Below are 17,189 nucleotides of genomic sequence, written 5' to 3'. Positions count from 1 at the left end.
GGAGTAGCAGCAGCAATGCAAGGCCAGATCCCAGTCTCAGGGACAATTCCACATTTAAGGCACTGCATTCCTTTACAGTGGTCAGTGCAACATAGTACTTTCAGATTTTAAGATTTCATTGAGAGGAAGAGAGAAGGGTGTAGCCCAGGCCAGTGAGGGGACCCGCTGAGACCTCACCTGTCGCAGAGTCGGTCCTGAGTGACTTAGCGGGGAGTTTACACCTTTTCCTTATTCAAGTAGCACAATCAGTGGATTTTTGGATGATCTTCACAGATTTAATAGTGTAATAAAAGACAGTCGTTATAAATAGACCTGGGATAATCAGAGATGAAGTAATTGAGATTGTTTTCTCTGCGTGAACTATAAGGCTAAACACTATAACCTATAGACAAAACATCAGTGACACCGTGACTTTATGTACTGAAATTCCTGTCAGCCTTGCTTCTTTGGACCATAGCCTAGAACCCCTGAGTGAGCAAAAAAGGCTCAGCCACCCAATAAAAATGTCACAAAGTCCATGACTAAAGCTTATGCACTTGTCTCAGGAAGCCCATTAGTCCCTCACTCAAAGCCTCCTTACTCTGCCTTCAGGTGTGTTTCTGACAGGCTGAGTTGCCTCATTTCCAAACTCCTAATCATCTAAAGAAACAAAGTAAGAGGGAGACTGAAAGGTGCTCTGCTGAGAGGTATCTTGATAGCAAACTTAAATGACATCTGGTTGACAAACAGTAGAGGAGCCAGCATTGGGATCAGAAACTGACAAAAGAACTCAAATTCCAGTGGTCTGAAGTTTATTCATGATACACAATTAATAGTGTCACATAAATAAATAAGCCTGACTATTTATCAACTTTAACACAGAGCATGTCCCAAAACTGTGTACATTCTCTTTGATTTCTGTTTTCTTACTGTATTTTCTACTATTTCCACAATAAAAATGGACGTGTAATAATATAATTGTAAAGGCTGAAAAAATTATGTTGACTATGCCCTAAGAAAATCAAATAATGTATAACTCAGTTTTTAAAGATTTCCATCCAAAATTGTTAAAATGAAATGTTTTGACACTTAAGAGAGCAGATCTTCAGTGACGTAGAGTATTTTGTTATGCAGAAGGTCTCATTTCTTGGGGTTCAAAGAGACAAACCCTCGTTTCAGGGTCCTGTAAAATAATTGTGAGAACACTCAGGCCTTGAGAACTAAGCAGAAAAAGGCTGCAAGAGCACTTCAGCTATGGGAGGTTTATCCTTTTTCTCTGAGGCAGAACTAACGATCTTAATGAATCTAAATGCCCTTAATATTCCTCATATTTATAGAAGTCCCCATCTGTATATAGGCCAGTTACTGACAATTCGCTAGGTCCAAACACCTATCGTAGGCACTGGCTGATAGCATGTCTCTCCCTGAGCCCCCTGAGAGGGGTAGGTACTTCACCTGTCCTTCCACAGGAAGCGAACAGCCAGGGTTTCTCAAGTGGTCTTCCACATGAAATGGAGGGGTTTGGGGTATCCCACAGAAGTTTGATTTGAATTTTTAAAGATTTATTTTTAACTAATATTTTAAAGTATAGTAAAAAACAATACTCAAATATGTCATATGCAAAATTTGAACATACTCGAGACCACCAAAACATTAACTTGTGTCACCTGGTTATTTATTTATATGTGTGTGTGCAGACTTCAGACTATTCCTTTGGCATACATTTGAACTTCTCATAAGGAAAGTTTTACCTTTACACTGCCCTCTCTTTAAATATACATGTATGCGTATCCAATCACAGGAAATTATTTGTATAAGCATATTCATACAGCATCCATTTGCCACATGCATTTATTTTCAATGTCACACAAAGCTCAAGGAACATCACTTGACACATGTTCTACTCACAGCAGGATACTTTCCAATAACAAATTATTGTATATTATATTTGGTTTTATCTGTTATAACTCTAGGATAGTTTTCTGAGTTTATAATTAAGAATGTAATCCTTATAAGGTATCATTAGTGACTCAGAAATAAAAAGTCCTTACGTTAGTGAATAATTTATGTACCTTTTCTTATCTTTTGTGTTGTAGAAACAGAGCTTTCCTTATAGTGCCTAGGTAAGAGAAATAATACTTTTATCCTTTTTGTGATAACATTTTGCCTGAAAGAATCTCTCTCAAAAGAGCTGAAGTTAAAAATTAGAAAATAAGAAAAGTTAAGTGGCCACCATATTTGTGAGAATTCCTGTAAATAAAATGGCTTGTATTTTATTTCTATTAAGTCAATCAATGAACAATCAGAAATGAAAGAGGAAAAGTGACAACTAACACCACAGAAATAAAAATAATTGTAAGAAAATACTACAAACTATTATATGCCAACAAACTAGATAATTGGGAAGAAATGCATAAATTCCTAGGAACATACAATCTTCCAAGACTGAATCAAGAAGAAATAAAATTTGAACAGATTGATTACTACTAACAAAATCAAATCAGTAATCAAAAAACTCCCAACAAACAAAAGTCCTGGACCAAATGGCTCCACAGGTGAATTTTAGCAAACATTGAAAGAAGAATTAACACCTATCCTCAAACTATTCTAAAAAACTCAAAAGGAAGGAAGGCTCCCAAATTAATTATACAAGGCCAGCATTAACCTGATTCCAAAACCAGACAAAGACATTACAAATAAAGAAAATTATAGGCCAATATCCCTGATGGACATAGGTGCAAAAATCCTCAATAAAATATTAGCAAACTGAATTCAGCAATACATTAAAAAGATCATACACCTTGATCAAGGGATTTATTCCTAGGATTCAAGATTGGTTCAATATCTGCAAATCAATTAACATGATACACAACATAAAATGAAAGATAAAAATCATGTGCTCATATCAATAGATGCAGAAAAAGCATTTGACAAAATCTAGCATCTATTTATGATAAAAATTCTCAGCAAAGTGTGAATAGAGGGAACATACCTCAACATAATAAAGGCCATTATGAGAAACCCACAGCTAACATCATACTCAACAGGGAGAAGCTAAAAGTTCTCCTTAAGATCAGGAACAAGATAAGGATGCCCACTTTCCCCAATTTTATTCAACATAGTATTAAAAGTCTTAGCCACAGTAATCAGACAAGAAAAAGAAATAAAAGTTACCAAATTGAAAAGGAAGAAATAAAACTGTCCTTATGTGCAGATGACATGATACTGTGTAGAGAGAACCCTAAAGATTTCACCAAAAAACTGTTCGAACTGATACGTGAATTCAGTAAAGTAGCAGGATACAAAATTAATATTTAGACATCGGTTGCATTTTTATTATACACCAATAATGAACTATCAGAAGAGAAATTAAGAAAACAATCAATATACAATTGCATCAAAAAAATACCTAGAAATAAATTTAACTAAGGAGGTAAAAGACCAAAAAATAATCCAATTAAAAATGGGCAAAAGACCTGAATAGATATTTCTTTAAAAAGGACATACAGATGGCCAATAGACATATGAAAAGATGTTCAACATCACTAATCATCAGAAATGCAAATTAAAACCACAATGAGATACCACCTCACACTTGTCAGAAGGGCCATCATCAATAAATCAACAAACAAGTATTGTCGAGGATGTAGTAAAAAGGGAATCCCACCTTGTTGGTGGGATTGCAAATTGGTGCAGCCACTATAGAAAAGAGTATGGAGGTTCCTCAGAAAATTAAAAATAGAACTACCACATGACCCAGCAATTCTATTTCTGGGTATTTATCTGGCGAAATCCAAAACACTAATTCGAAAAGATATATGCACCCCTATGTTCATTGCAGTGTCATTTACAATAGTCAAGATCTGGAAGTAATCTAAGTTCCCAGCAATAGACGATAGGATAAAGAACTGGTACATATATACAATGGAATATTACTTGGCCATAAAAAAGAATGAAATCTTAACATGGATGGACCTAGAGGGTATTATACTAAGTGAAATAGGTCAGACAAAGACATATATCACATGATTTCACTTGTATGTGGAATCTAAAGAAGAAAATAAAACTGAAACAGACTCATAGATACAGAGAACAAAATGATGGTTGTCAGCTGGGAGGCGCTAGGTGTTAAAAGGTGAAGGTATTAAGTACAAATTGGTAGTTACAAAATAGTCATGGGGATGTAAACTGCAGTATAGGGAATATAGTCAATAATATTGTTATAACTGTACGTAGTACCAGTTGGTTACTAGACTGATCGGAGAGATCACTTGGTAAATTATATAAATATCAAATCACCATGCTGTGCACCTGAAACTAATATAAAATAATATTGAATGTCAACTGTAACTGAAAAATAAAAAATAATAAGAATCAATCAATGAAAAAGCCATTGAGGCCTTTAAATTTCCTACTACTGAACATAGTAGGGTATTGGCTTTATTGTATATTGTTAAAATATGTAGCTTTAAGATTTTAAGTGTGTATACCTGAAATCTATGTAATTTCACTAACAATTGTCACCCCAATAAATTAAAACCAAAAAAAAAGAATTTAAGTGCAATTTTAAAGTAGTATAGGGGAAATTAACATTTTTGAGCCTTACTATGTGCCAACTATCGAGTTAAGGGCTTAATATATATTTTCACTTAGTCCTCTTATCCATCCTATAAGGTAGTACTGTTATTTTTTTCTGTTTTACAGATGAGAGAACCAAGAGTAGTTATCTGTAGTCACAACTGTTGGGTGGCAGAGTTTTGTAGTGCAAATATAAACGTCCTTTCAGGAATTTAGGACGATATTTGTTTATAAATCATAATATCTAAAAGTTTATATTCTCTGTATCTTACTTGTTTTTAAAACTTTTTATTATGCAAAACTTTAAGTGTATTCAAAAATAGAATAGTAGAATGAACCCTCCTGTGCTTTGTCATCCAGCTTCAACAGTTGTCAACAAGACTAGACTTGCTTCATCCCTGCCCCAAATCAGTCCTCCACCCTTGTCCTTAGATGGTTTGGGAGCAAATCCCAAGCACCAAAACATTTTTAAAGCAAAACCATAATATCATTAATCAGACATTAAAAAAAAACTTGATGGTAATTCCTTAATATTATCAAACATGTAGTCACTGTTTAGATTTTCCTGATTGTCATGCACTTTTTTAAATAACTCAGAATCCAAATGAGATCCTTACATTGCAAGTGGCAGAGATATCCCTTAGGTGTTTTGGTTAGTAAATTCCTCCTTTATCTCTTTTTTCCCCTTGCAATTTACTTGTTGAGTAACCCAGGTCATGTGTTCTGTACAATTTCCCACACCCTATAAATGGTATAGTTCCGTGAACCATTAATATGTTCCTCTGTCTCCTGGGTAAACTATACCTTGGTATAGTTAGAGTTAGTTGGAGATTGGTAATTAGAATTAGAGATTTGGTGGTAGTTAGAGATTTGATCCGATTCAGACTCTACTACTTTAAAATAAGTGAAATTGCTTTGTAAATTCTTCTTTCTGTAAGACATACAGGACTGCAAGCTACATCATCAAGTCTGGTGTCTTACTTTGGGTGTGGTTATGGATTATTTGTTTTCACTTGTTTGTTTTAAAAATATGTACAGAATCTCTCCCTGTGTGCTTTTGTGTGCCTTTATCATGGTAAGAAGTGGGGGCCCGCCTGGAATGGCAGCCCCTCTGGCAAGGAGTTGTGAGACCTGGCTGTTCAGTACCACCTGTGTGTCCCTTGCATGGGCAGTGCTAAAACGTTTTCCTTTGTAAAATTAAGTTTATCCAAACTGTTCTAAGTTTTCCTTTCAGCTCAAATTACTATTTTAAACCTAAACATATATATGTTAAATTATTTGGGAGATGTTCAAGGGACAGAGGCATCCATTTCTAAATGGCCATGTTAAGTTAACGTCTTCCTTTTTCTTCCCCTTCTAGCTATTGTAAACACGTGACAACCTATGAAGAATCAAATTTCTCTCTGAGTTATCAGTTTATACTAAATCTCTTCTCCTTCCTGCTAAGAATAAAGACCTCCTTTCTCCATGAAGAAGTGAGCTTAATCGAAAAGAGACTTTTTAAAACAAAATACAGTAAAACGAAAAAGAAATCTTCAAGATCCAGGAAAGTGAGAAAATGACAAAAATAAAATAGAAACTTTCTTGGGAAAATATTTTAATAGTGACAGTAATGTCAGGTGTAATATAACATTCCAGAGAATTGTGGAAAACAGAATTTTTTGCATATATATCCATACATACATAAATATGCATACAAATATTTACATATATATCAGTGTGCTTATAAAAATATATATTGGAAAACAAGTGAGCTTTGAATTTGCTTTTTAAATTATGAATATTTTTTAAGAAAATTAAAGCAACAATGTTACATAAATGGTATGCAGAAATTTGTATTCATTGTATTTTAGAGCTAAGTTTGCTTTTTAAACTAGGTCACTTCTTTACTCTTTATGCCCCAGAGTAAATCCGAGATGGATCAAAGACCTAAAAATTATAATCATTTACATATAAATACATAAAAGTATTAGAAGAAAACAAGTATGAATGCTTGGGTGATCTTGGAATGGAGAAGGACTTCCTAAGTATGTCTCAAAACCAGAAGCCAAAAGGAGAAAATTGATAATGTGACTACAAAGTCAAAGGCAAATGACAAACTGGGAAAAGGTATTTGTAGCACATGAAGGGTGAAGGAATAATTTCTTTAACATATCAATAGCTCTTGTAAAGCAATAGGAAAAAGACAAACTGAACAAAAGATATGAAAGGATAGCTTTTTGAGAAAAATACAAGGGCTAAGCTCCAAAAACAGGATAGTATACTCAACCTAACTCAAAGAAATACAAGCTAAAATAAAGAGATATTATTTTCCAGATATTAAACTGGCAAAGGTTATTAAGGCTTATAATACCTGGGGAGGATATTAAAAATCGGGAATTTTTATTGTTTGTTTATTCATGCAACACATACTTACTGAGCAGTGTCTGTGTTCCAGGCACATTCTAGGCATGGAATACAGCATTGAACAAGATCCCTGCCTTTGAGGATCTTCTAATTGGGTAGAGGCAGACAGATATATAATATCTGGGGCAATGAAGAAAGCCAGGTAGGCGGCTGGCCCGGTGGCTCCGGCGGTTAGAGCTCCATGCTCCTAACTTCAAAGGCTGCCGGTTAGATTCCCACATGGGCCAGTGGGCTCTCAACCACGAGGTTGCCAGTTCAATTCCTCGAGTCCCGCAAGGGATGGTGGGCAGCACCCCCTGCAACTAAGATTGAACACGGCACCTTGAGCTGAGCTGGCACTGAGCTCCCAGATGGCTCAGTTGGTTGAAGCGCATCCTCTCAACCACAGGGTGCCGGTTCGACTCCCTCAAGGGATGGTGGGCTGTGCCCCCTGCAACTAGAAAAAAAATGGCAAGTGGACCTGGAGCTGAGCTGCGCCCTCCACAACTAAGACTGAGGGGACAACAACTTGAAGCTGAACGGCACCCTCCACAACTGAGATTGAAAGGACAACAACTTGACTTGGAAAAAAAGGACTGGAAGTACACTCTGTTCCCCAATAAAGTCCTGTTCCCCTTCCCCAATAAAAAAAAAGAAAGAAAGAATGAGATAGGAGCTGAGTGGTAGCGTGGGCCTTTTATAAAACATAATTGAGGAAGAGCTCTCTGGGGAGGGGACATTGAGCCAAGACCAACCGAGGGAGCAAGCCCTTTAGCTTTCGCGAGGAAGGCCATTCCAAGCAGAGCAAACATGCAAAGGCTCTGAGGCAGGATCGTGCTTGATGGGTTCAGGATTCACAAGTTGTTAGGACGGCTGAGTGTTGTGGCAGGAGGAGAGATAGTAGCAGATGGGATGGAAGAGGTCTTGATGGTTATGGTAAGGGCTTTGACGTTTATCCCAGTTGTCACAGGAAGCTATTCGAAAATTCTGAACAAAAGAATGATGCGATCCAACCCATGTCATAGGCTCACTTAGACTGCCCTGTGGTGAACAGACTGCAGTGGGAAATAGGCAGAAATGCAGAGAGACAACCTTAGAGAGTGTTGTACTGGCTCAGGTTAGAGATGGTGGTTGGGACTGCAGACTGGCGTGGAAGTGAAGTCGGTAAGTCCCACATACAGTTTAATAAGCGTGGCATGAGTAAGGGTTTGGGGATGGGTGGGCGTGAGAAATCAAAATGCCCATATTTTTTTTCCTGAGCCACTGAGGTAAGGTACCATTTATCACGATGGGGCTGCTTTAATTGCCTTGTATTCATCCTGTTTGTAAAGAAAGCCATTTCCACCCCAGGGTTGTAGGGATGGCTGAACACTTGGCGCCAATACTGAACAGATGAGATCAACAACAGCAGCTTATTAATCCTCATACATACACAGGGCCAATGGAGACGCACTTGGAGCAGTGAACAACGGACTGTGGGAGGCAGGCTTTGTAGTATCAGGAGGATGGGTGACCCCAGTTCCTGCAGGAGGGTATCGTTAGCCAGTTAGAATAATTTCGTGAACTGGCAGGAAACAAACCCACTACTCAGGGATAGGCAGGAACTGCTTCTGGTCGTCTTGACAAGGTGTGTTTGGTTAGGGGACTTGATTCATGGGAGTGCAGTAGAGGGGAACTTGTAGTTAGGTTATGTGGATATGTCAAGGCAGTACATAATGTTGGGCCTTAATTTTAGGTCTTCTACCACAGGGAACTCTGAGAAGAGTGGGGATTGTGAAATCAGTTCTTTTTGGGGCATATTGAGATTAAGATGCCTATTAGATGTGGAAGAGATGTCAAAATAGACAGTTGCAGGGAAAAATCCATAGTTCAGAGGCCTGGGGCAGTGTAAAGGTAGGACTCACCAGAATATAAATAATATTTAAAAACTATGAAACTAGATGGGATCTCCTAAGGAGTTAGTGTAGATAGAAAAGAGGTCTTCACAGATTTTCTTTATGAGGCTGAATAAGTTCCCTTCTATCCTTGTTTGCAGAGTTTCTTCTTTAAATCAGGAATTAATGTTGGGTGTTTTTTTTTCCAAATGCTTTTCTTGCATCTGTGAGATGATGGGATGGTTTTTCTTTCTAGCCAGTTAATATGGTAACTTATATTGAGTTTCAAATGTTAAACTAACTTTGCATTCCTAGAAGAAACCTCACTTGGTCATGATCTATTATTCTTTTAATATATTGTTGAATTTGATTGGCTGAAATTTTAAGAATTTTTGCCTCCATGTTCATAAAGAATGTTGTTGTGTAGCTTTCTTTTCCTGTGATTTATCTGGTTTTGGTATCAGAGAAATGCTAGCGTCTCAGAATGAGTTGTGAAGCTTTCCCTTCTCTCCTGTTTTTATTTTCTAGGAGCATTTGTGTGGTTATTCCTTAAATGTTTAGTGTGAAGCTTATATGGGTCTGGATGGGGAAGGTTTTCAACTACAAATTCAATTTCTTTAATACATATAGGGTTATTCAGTTTAGCTATTTCTTCTTTGCTCTTCAAAAGACACTTTTATGAAAATGAAAAGTCAAATCACCAGCTGGGAAAAAATATTTGCAAAACATATATCTGACAAAGGATTTATATCTATAAAAATAATTCTTACAACTCAATAGTAAGAAAGATACCAAATAAAAATGGGCAAAAAATTTGAACAGACACTTCATCAAAGAAAATATACAGAGAACAGATAAGCACATGAAAGGTACTTGACATTATTAGTAATCAGAAAAATGCAAATTAAAACCATTAGGAGGGCCAGCCTGGTGGCTCAGGCAGTTGGAGCTCTGTGCTCCTAACTCCAAAGGCTGCCGGTTCGATTCCCACATGGGCCAGTGGGCTCTCAACCACAAGGTTGCCGGTTCAACTCCTCGAGTCCCACAAGGGATGGTGGGCTCCACCCCCTGCAACTAAGATTGAACACGGCACCTTGAGCTGAGCTGCCACTGAGCTCCTGGATGGCTCAGTTGGTTGGAGCGCGTCCTCTCAACCACAAGGTTGCCGGTTTGACTCCCGCAAGGGATGGTGGGCTGTGCCCCCTGCAACTAACAACAGCAACTGGACCTGGAGCTGAGCTGCGCCCTCCACAACTAAGACTGAAAGGACAACAACTTGACTTGGAAAAAAGTCCTGGAAGTACACACTGTTCCCCAATAAAGTCCTGTTCCCCTTCCCCAATAAAATCTTAAAAAAAAAAAAAAACCATTAGGAGATATTATCACACACCCACCAGAATGGCTGAAATTTTAGAAGAATGACGATAGTGTTAGCAAGGATGTGGAGCAACTGGTGCTCCCACTGCTGGTGGGAATATTAAACAGTACAACCGTTTTAGAAAATAGTTTGATAGTTTCTTAAAAGTGAATAATATATCTACCGTATGTTCCAGTCACTCCACTACTAGGTGTCTATCCAAGAAAAATCAAAGCATATTTCCACACAGACATATACATAAATATTCACAGCAACTTTTTTGCGGAATAGCCATAAAAAGAAAACAAGCCAAGTAGCCATCAACAGTTGAGGGATGTGGTATATCCATACAATGGAATACTACTTAGCTATAAAAAATGAAGGAACAATTGAAATAAGCAGCAACACGTCTGCTCGGGAGAGGGATGTGGCAGGGTATATAAAATGCTTACATTCATTGGCCAGACTGCATCATTTGCCCAATAACTAGCAAAAGGGAATAGGATTACCACGATTGGTTTAGATTATCACAATGCTTTCCTACCTTCCCCAGGATTAAAGCTCTTTGTCTAATATTTGAGCAAAATTAGGGTACTGTTAACAAGGAAAGATGGGGGAACTGTCTGCTGATAAGCAATGAACAGTATATATGTAGTCTTTTCTCTCAAGTTCAAAGTCTTAACATTTAATATGTGTAAAATATGATGCTATAGTCTTATGGGTAAAACAATTCCTAACATCTGTTAATGTTAGATACTTTATAGCTGTTAGCATCCAGATTTGTTCTAGTCTTATAAGACCTAATAATAAATGCTTACATAATGTCTATTATGTACCACTTTTCTAAGTGCTTAATGTTTTTTCATATATATTAACTGAATTGAATTAATAAATAAGATATTAATTTTATCCTCACAAAAACCATGTGGTGTATGTGCTATTATTCTCATTTTACAGATAGGGAGCCTGAGACACAGAGGGGTTGAGTAACTTGCCCAAAGTCTCACAACTAATCTGGAATAAACTATTGCAATACACTGTCTCTCCAGAGACTTAAACAGTCTTTGCTCTCAAGGAACTTAAAACATTAGCAGAGTAAAAATTTATTTCACTACATGCAACATACAAAAACAATGCCATTTGACTTTATTATCTACTTTTCCCAAGCCTTTATTCTGCTGGGAGGGCAGCAAAGAGTGAGAAAACCACCTTGAACCTTTAATCTTACTGATTAAAGATACCTTAGTCTCTTCGGGGTTAAAACAGTCACCTTGGAATAGGTATTTAGTAAAGTTCAAGTTCAGATCCCTATTAGGGCTGGTTTTACTTCTGTCTCCTTCCTCAGATGGACTCTGGGTTCAAGGGTGAGATGACAGAAGAGCCCCCGCTCTACATGTGTCCTCTGGTCCTTGGCAGGCTCTGATGTACTGGTGCTGGCTAAGGTGCAGTAGGGCCCCCACAGCAGAGCCTGGTCAGGGGAAACCCCTCCTGATCGCTCCTCTCAGCATCCTGTGCCCTCAGGTCCCAGGCCGCAGATGCTGAGTTCCACCAGCTGCCTTCCATATTCTCACTGGGAGCATGAAGGTGCCCCCTCAGGGGTGCCTTAGTAGGCTGGACCGCCATTTCTTCTCTGCTGCTGTCACCTTGTATTGTCACAGGGCACTCTGCAGGTGATCTCCACAAGCCCTATGTCTGCCTCAGCTATTTCTAAACTGCAGAGGTACACAATTGTGAAGTAAGGCAGAAGCAGGCTAAGCGCCATAATAGTTGTACAAACAGCTCAGTGGGAGCATGGAGGAGGGAGAGATGGACGCCACTGGTAGGCTCGGGGAATCTCAGGGAGCTGGGTTCCCAGGGAAGCATCCTGTTGGGGGCAGGGATCAAATGTTTAGTCTCCTTTCAGAGGAAGTTTGCCACTTAGAGTGTCTCGAGATATTTGTTGATTTGGGTGGAATCTCTTTTTATGAGCAAATCTTATTTTTAAAAAATTAAGTTCCATACCGCTGCAGAAACATAATTTTACCATCCAGGTGACCACCCTAAAGGGAAATAAAACCAAGTGAGATTTCACATGATCTCAGCTCCAGTAACTATTGTAATAATGTGAAATCAGATACTTCTCGGGGCTGAAAATAGAATGTAGCAGATACTTCTGGAAAAAATAGACTTTCAATTGTTTTTTTTGTCTCTCAATGATTAGTAAAACCTCATAGCCATGTAAATACAGCATAGATGTGCTGAAATTGAGTTAAATTTTGTGTTTTAGTTGTTTTCAAAAACATCATAGAAAACAAAGGTATAAAACATTTATAAAGCACCTACTGTGTTTTCCCCAAAATAAGACCTAGCTAGCCAATCAACTCTAATGCGTCTTTTGGAGCAAAAATTAATATAAGACCCGGTCTTACATTATTATTATATTATATAGGACCTGGTCTTATGTTATAGTAAAATAAGACTGGGTGTTATATTAATTTTTGCTCCAAAAGACACATTAGAGCTGATGATCTGGCTAGGTCTTATTTTCGTGGAAACACGGTATCTTGTATTAAACATTTTACGTGTTTTCCCATTTAATCTATCTAAATAAATCTATCTACAAGTGTAGTAATTAAAGATGTGGTCACAGTAGATTAAAACAAAAACCTTTTAAATTTTTTAAATTAAAAAAATTAAATCAATGAATATACCATGCAAGTCTTTTCCCACGAGAATACAGAACATTGGCCTAAATATTTCATAATCTACAGACATATCTCATATATTTTGAACATAGTGTTGTTTTTTTCTTTTTTAATCCTTCACACAAAAAAATGCAGTTTTCTCTAGGCAGTTGGAGATTCTGTGCTAGACTTAAAAGCAAAGGGAGTGTCTTCTACCTGCGAGCTTTGGCTCCTCTCCCATCAGGTCAATCAACATTATTATGGGGATGTAATGATGGTTAAGGGCTATGAACCACGGGGTGCGTTATCTCACCCAAGGGGACACAGCAGGCCTGTCATTGCAACTTCAGGAATGGAGCCTTCTAATGCCCAAAGGAAGGAGGAGAGCCCTGGGCTGGGGGCGTGTCTATAGTTCTTTGTTATCTCTTTGGGTTTTTTTTCCTCCTTTGGCACAAAGCCACCTAGAAAAACAAAATCAGTATTAACTCAACCCTATATTTACAGAAAAAGATGTATTGCTTCAAAGAAGAGAAGGACACTGAATCTTAAGGAAAACCATGACTAGAATTTCAAAAGTGTAGCTGCTGTAAAAGTTCTGTGAATATTGCAGACAGTTAAAAGTATGTATTTTTATCTTGAGTATGGAGACGATAACTCTTACATTTAAAATGCCTCTGCGTTCTTGAAAACTGAGTAAATTCACACAGTATTAAGTTCTCTCACAAAATGTTTTCAAGAAGCTCTTAGTTTATGTTTCCCGTGTTTTGTGTGCTTGTGAAGTATTTAAGCATAAAGTGATTTTAGTGCCAGACTTGCCTGATAATTCGCTACGGCTTAAGAAGAGCTTACAAAAGAGTTCTTTTATTGACTTTATAAATTAAGAACCTGGTATTTCAGCTCACTTGGCCTTTTGCCCTTCTGCAACAATTATTTCCTTCTGGAACAGTTAGTGCATGTTTGATGGATATTTGGGTTGAACTGGCTGACTCCCAGATATTCCCAAAGGAATTTTTAAGTTAAAAAATCTCACTTAAATATAATACATTTTGTCACCATTGTTGTCCATATTAAAAATCTCACTTAAATATAATACCTTTTGTCACCACTGTTGTCCACGTTAATTCAGATGAAGTGATGAAGTTAAACATTACCCCCAATGAAAAGGTGTTCTCTGAATTTTAAAACTCCCAAGGTGAAAAGTAGGACAAATGTGTTCTTTACCATGTTAGAGGTCAAGGAACTATTATAAAACACCTTTACTTATTTTTACCTTTCTCTCCTTAGAAATTCACACCAGAATAAAAGTCTCCCTGGGAAGGTCTCTGCTTAGAGTCCCTTGTTTCCTAGGCACTCCACCAGCTGGGGCCCTTGGGCTGCTCTCAGTCCTGCCAAAACACAGTTTGCAGGTCCGTCCGCTCCACTCCTCACTCTCTACCCAGAGTTTCTCCAAGTGCAGCCCAGGGACCTGCATCTGAATCAGGGTGATGCTCCTTAACTCTATCCAGGGCTCCCATACCGGCTCCTCCTAAACAAGGCCTGAGGATCAGAGTGGTGGGGTGGCCTCAGAGCCTGCCCTTTATCACCCAGCACCCCACACCCACCCGATGCACAGAGGTGGGGCTGCCCAGGCTTCTCCCTGCCTTTCAATTCCTCAGTATGCCCTAGTTTGGGCATTTCATATGGACAGCCTATGCTTGTGTCCTGTTTCCTAACTTTGCTAAGCCTTTGAGACTGCAGCCATTTCTCATGGCTCCCTATAGAACCCTCCATCTAATAGATGTTCAATAAGTGTCTCTGCCGAAAGTAAAGATGAGAAAAAAGGGGAAAATTACAAAAAGCTTCCTGCTTTCTGGTCAGTTACAACAGTGCAGTGTTCAGTATTTAACGAATGAACTCAGGTGTCTTCCTTCAAAATGTTGGTTTTTGATCAAATTGAAGTATTTTTGAAACAAGAGGAAAAGATGGGCATAACTTTTGTCCATAGAGTATCCGTGGCCTTCCCAAATACCGTGTTTCCCTGAAAATAAGACCGGATCTTCTATTAAGTTTTGCTCCAAATGACGCATTAGGGCTTATGTTCAGGTGATGTCATCCTGAAAAATCAGGCTAGGGCTTATTTCCTGATTAGATCTTATTTTCAGGGAAACACAGTCTATACAGTGCTTAGAATGTGCCAGGCACTGTCTGAGCACTTAACATACACCTACATCGCCTCTGTTAATCCTCTAAATGATCCTAGGATGTGGTCCTGTGTTCTTTTACAAATAATAACACCGAGACCTTCTGATCCCAGGCAGTAGAGTTCCAGCATCTGTACTTTTCAGCAGCTTCCAGCGTCTCAAAGACCTTAACCCATTGGTGATGTCAGCTTGGAACTTAAGAACCCCCATGCTACTGCAAAGATGAAAACATTAGCTTTTATGACTGAAGCATATCCTCACCCACCCCCTTCCAAACCTGCACCCCAAACCTGTTTGTCCTCTATGCTCCCTGTCTCTCATTACAGCACCATTCACCTAATCACCCAAGCTATAAATCGCCAACCCCTCCCTATCTGTCACCCCCAACATCTCATCCGTCACTCACCCTGACAGTTCCCCCACCAGGTACTTCTTTGGCGGGTCTCCAATTGGTCTCCAATTCTCTGGAGACATAGTCACTTCAGCTCAGGCCCTCATCTCCTTCCTGGTGGGTTGCAAAACCTCTCTCCGTTCCAAACATTTGTCATTCTTCTGCCAGTTGTTTTCCAAAAATAGACGTAAGAACGCTGTGACACTCCAAATCCTTCGATGGCTCCTTGCTGCCCACAGTGATGGCTTGGCGGTGGAGGTCCACTGGGGTGTGGCTCCTACACAACTTTTCCTGTCACCTGTCCTACCCCTGCTCCTCCATCTCAGTCAAGGGGCTCCCGAACAAGCCAGGACATCTCCCACCTCAAGGCCTTTGTCCATGCTGTATTCTGTCAGAAATGTCCGCCCTCTTCTCAGGAGAGCCCATATTCTTCCTTTATGACCCAGTTCCAATGCCGGCTCCACTTTCCCCACCTTAGCTCCCCCAGGCAAAATCCACCATTCCCAAAGTATATAGCACACACCCCCTTGGGGCACTGACAGCATTTGTGCTGATGTGACCGGTCTCCAGATGGAGCAACCTGAGTGCTGGACCACATTCAGTTGTGTACATATGTACCCGAGGGCTGGTGCGAGATTTTGAGATTAAGAAACATGAGACTTTATGTGAAAAATAGAGTTCACAAAAACAATATGGGCAACATGCCAAAGAAGCGTATCTAGGACATTTTACACATGTAATCCGCAACAATGAAGTCTGTACAAGGAATTCCACCTGCCCCCAATGGCTCGTCAGAAACTTTGCAGGACCGTACTTCCATGCATTTTCAGGGAGATACTTGTCCATTTGTTTTGCTTTGTGAAGGACCACATACCTACTAAGAAGTATTTTTTGTGCTTTGCCTTATCCTCTACATGTTAAAATCCTCGGACTTCCTGTCTCAGACTTAGTATCCCCATTGGCTGGTGGAGTTATTGTCCCCACCGTGTGGCCCGCTTGGAGTTTTGTGATGCCTTGGGGAGCTTTCAGTAAAAGGGCTGAAGGACACCTAAGTAAGTGATCCCCAAGTAATATGTGCTCGGGATCACGTCAGACCACACACACACCAGTCCCCCTGCCCCCCCTCCACGAGAAGCAAACCCACAAGTGGAAAAGCTGATTCCATTTCTTCTCTCTCTCTTGATGCTGTTGCAAAATTCTCCTGATTTTTCCCTCCTTTTTTTTTTTTTCCAATCACTAGTTTTTCCCTGTCCCATAACCACCGACAGGAATAACTCAAAATTCCAGAGGCTGGAATTGATAGTCTCATAGTTTAGAAAATATATACAAAAGTGAGTTAAAAAATACTCGAATTTCAAATAAAAGAAACTCTCATCTGGGGAAGGATTATACGACTCTTTATACGACTCGTGTAATGAAATATCAGTTTGGGGCAAGTGACTTAATCCCTCTTTGCTGGCTACCTACAAAATGAGGATAGCATCTCAACAATTTAATATGGATATTGTTTTATAAAGAAAATGTTTTACCACTGGTAACATTTTCTTCAAAGAGTAAAATACACAAATAGGAGCCAGCAAACAGACCCTGGCCTCTCATCTCCTATCTGGGGTATTTTGACTCCGGGTGGTGAACCCACAATGCAATATATAGATAAAGTATTATAGAATTGTACACTTGAAACCTATATAATTTTACTAACCAATGTCACCCCAACAAATTTAATTAAAAAAAAGAAAGGGCAGTAAGCATAATACCCCCCAATTTGTCACAGGCAAGAGG

The 17,189-nt window shown here is 38.9% G+C and overlaps 1 protein-coding gene across 3 annotated transcripts in view; it reads left to right on the top strand.

Annotated features, from left to right (window-relative positions):
- TAF1B (TATA-box binding protein associated factor, RNA polymerase I subunit B) overlaps positions 1–7,584 on the top strand; it is a 68,741-nt gene extending 61,157 nt beyond the window's left edge. For 2 of the 3 annotated variants that reach the window (XM_081069634.1, XM_081069635.1), the window contains one exon: positions 5,918–7,578. In XM_081069634.1, the coding sequence (XP_080925760.1) occupies positions 5,918–6,119 (202 nt within the window). In that variant the 3' untranslated portion in view covers positions 6,120–7,578. Of the gene's footprint in view, positions 1–5,917 lie in introns of all 3 variants that reach the window. The other variant, XM_081069633.1, reaches the window with a different exon arrangement.
- Positions 7,585–17,189: the final 9,605 nt, after the last annotated feature.

Source organism: Rhinolophus hipposideros (assembly GCF_964194185.1).
Source record: "Rhinolophus hipposideros genome assembly, chromosome: 12".
NCBI classification, from domain to species: Eukaryota; Metazoa; Chordata; class Mammalia; order Chiroptera; family Rhinolophidae; genus Rhinolophus; species Rhinolophus hipposideros.
This window is presented reverse-complemented; position numbering and strand designations above follow the sequence as displayed.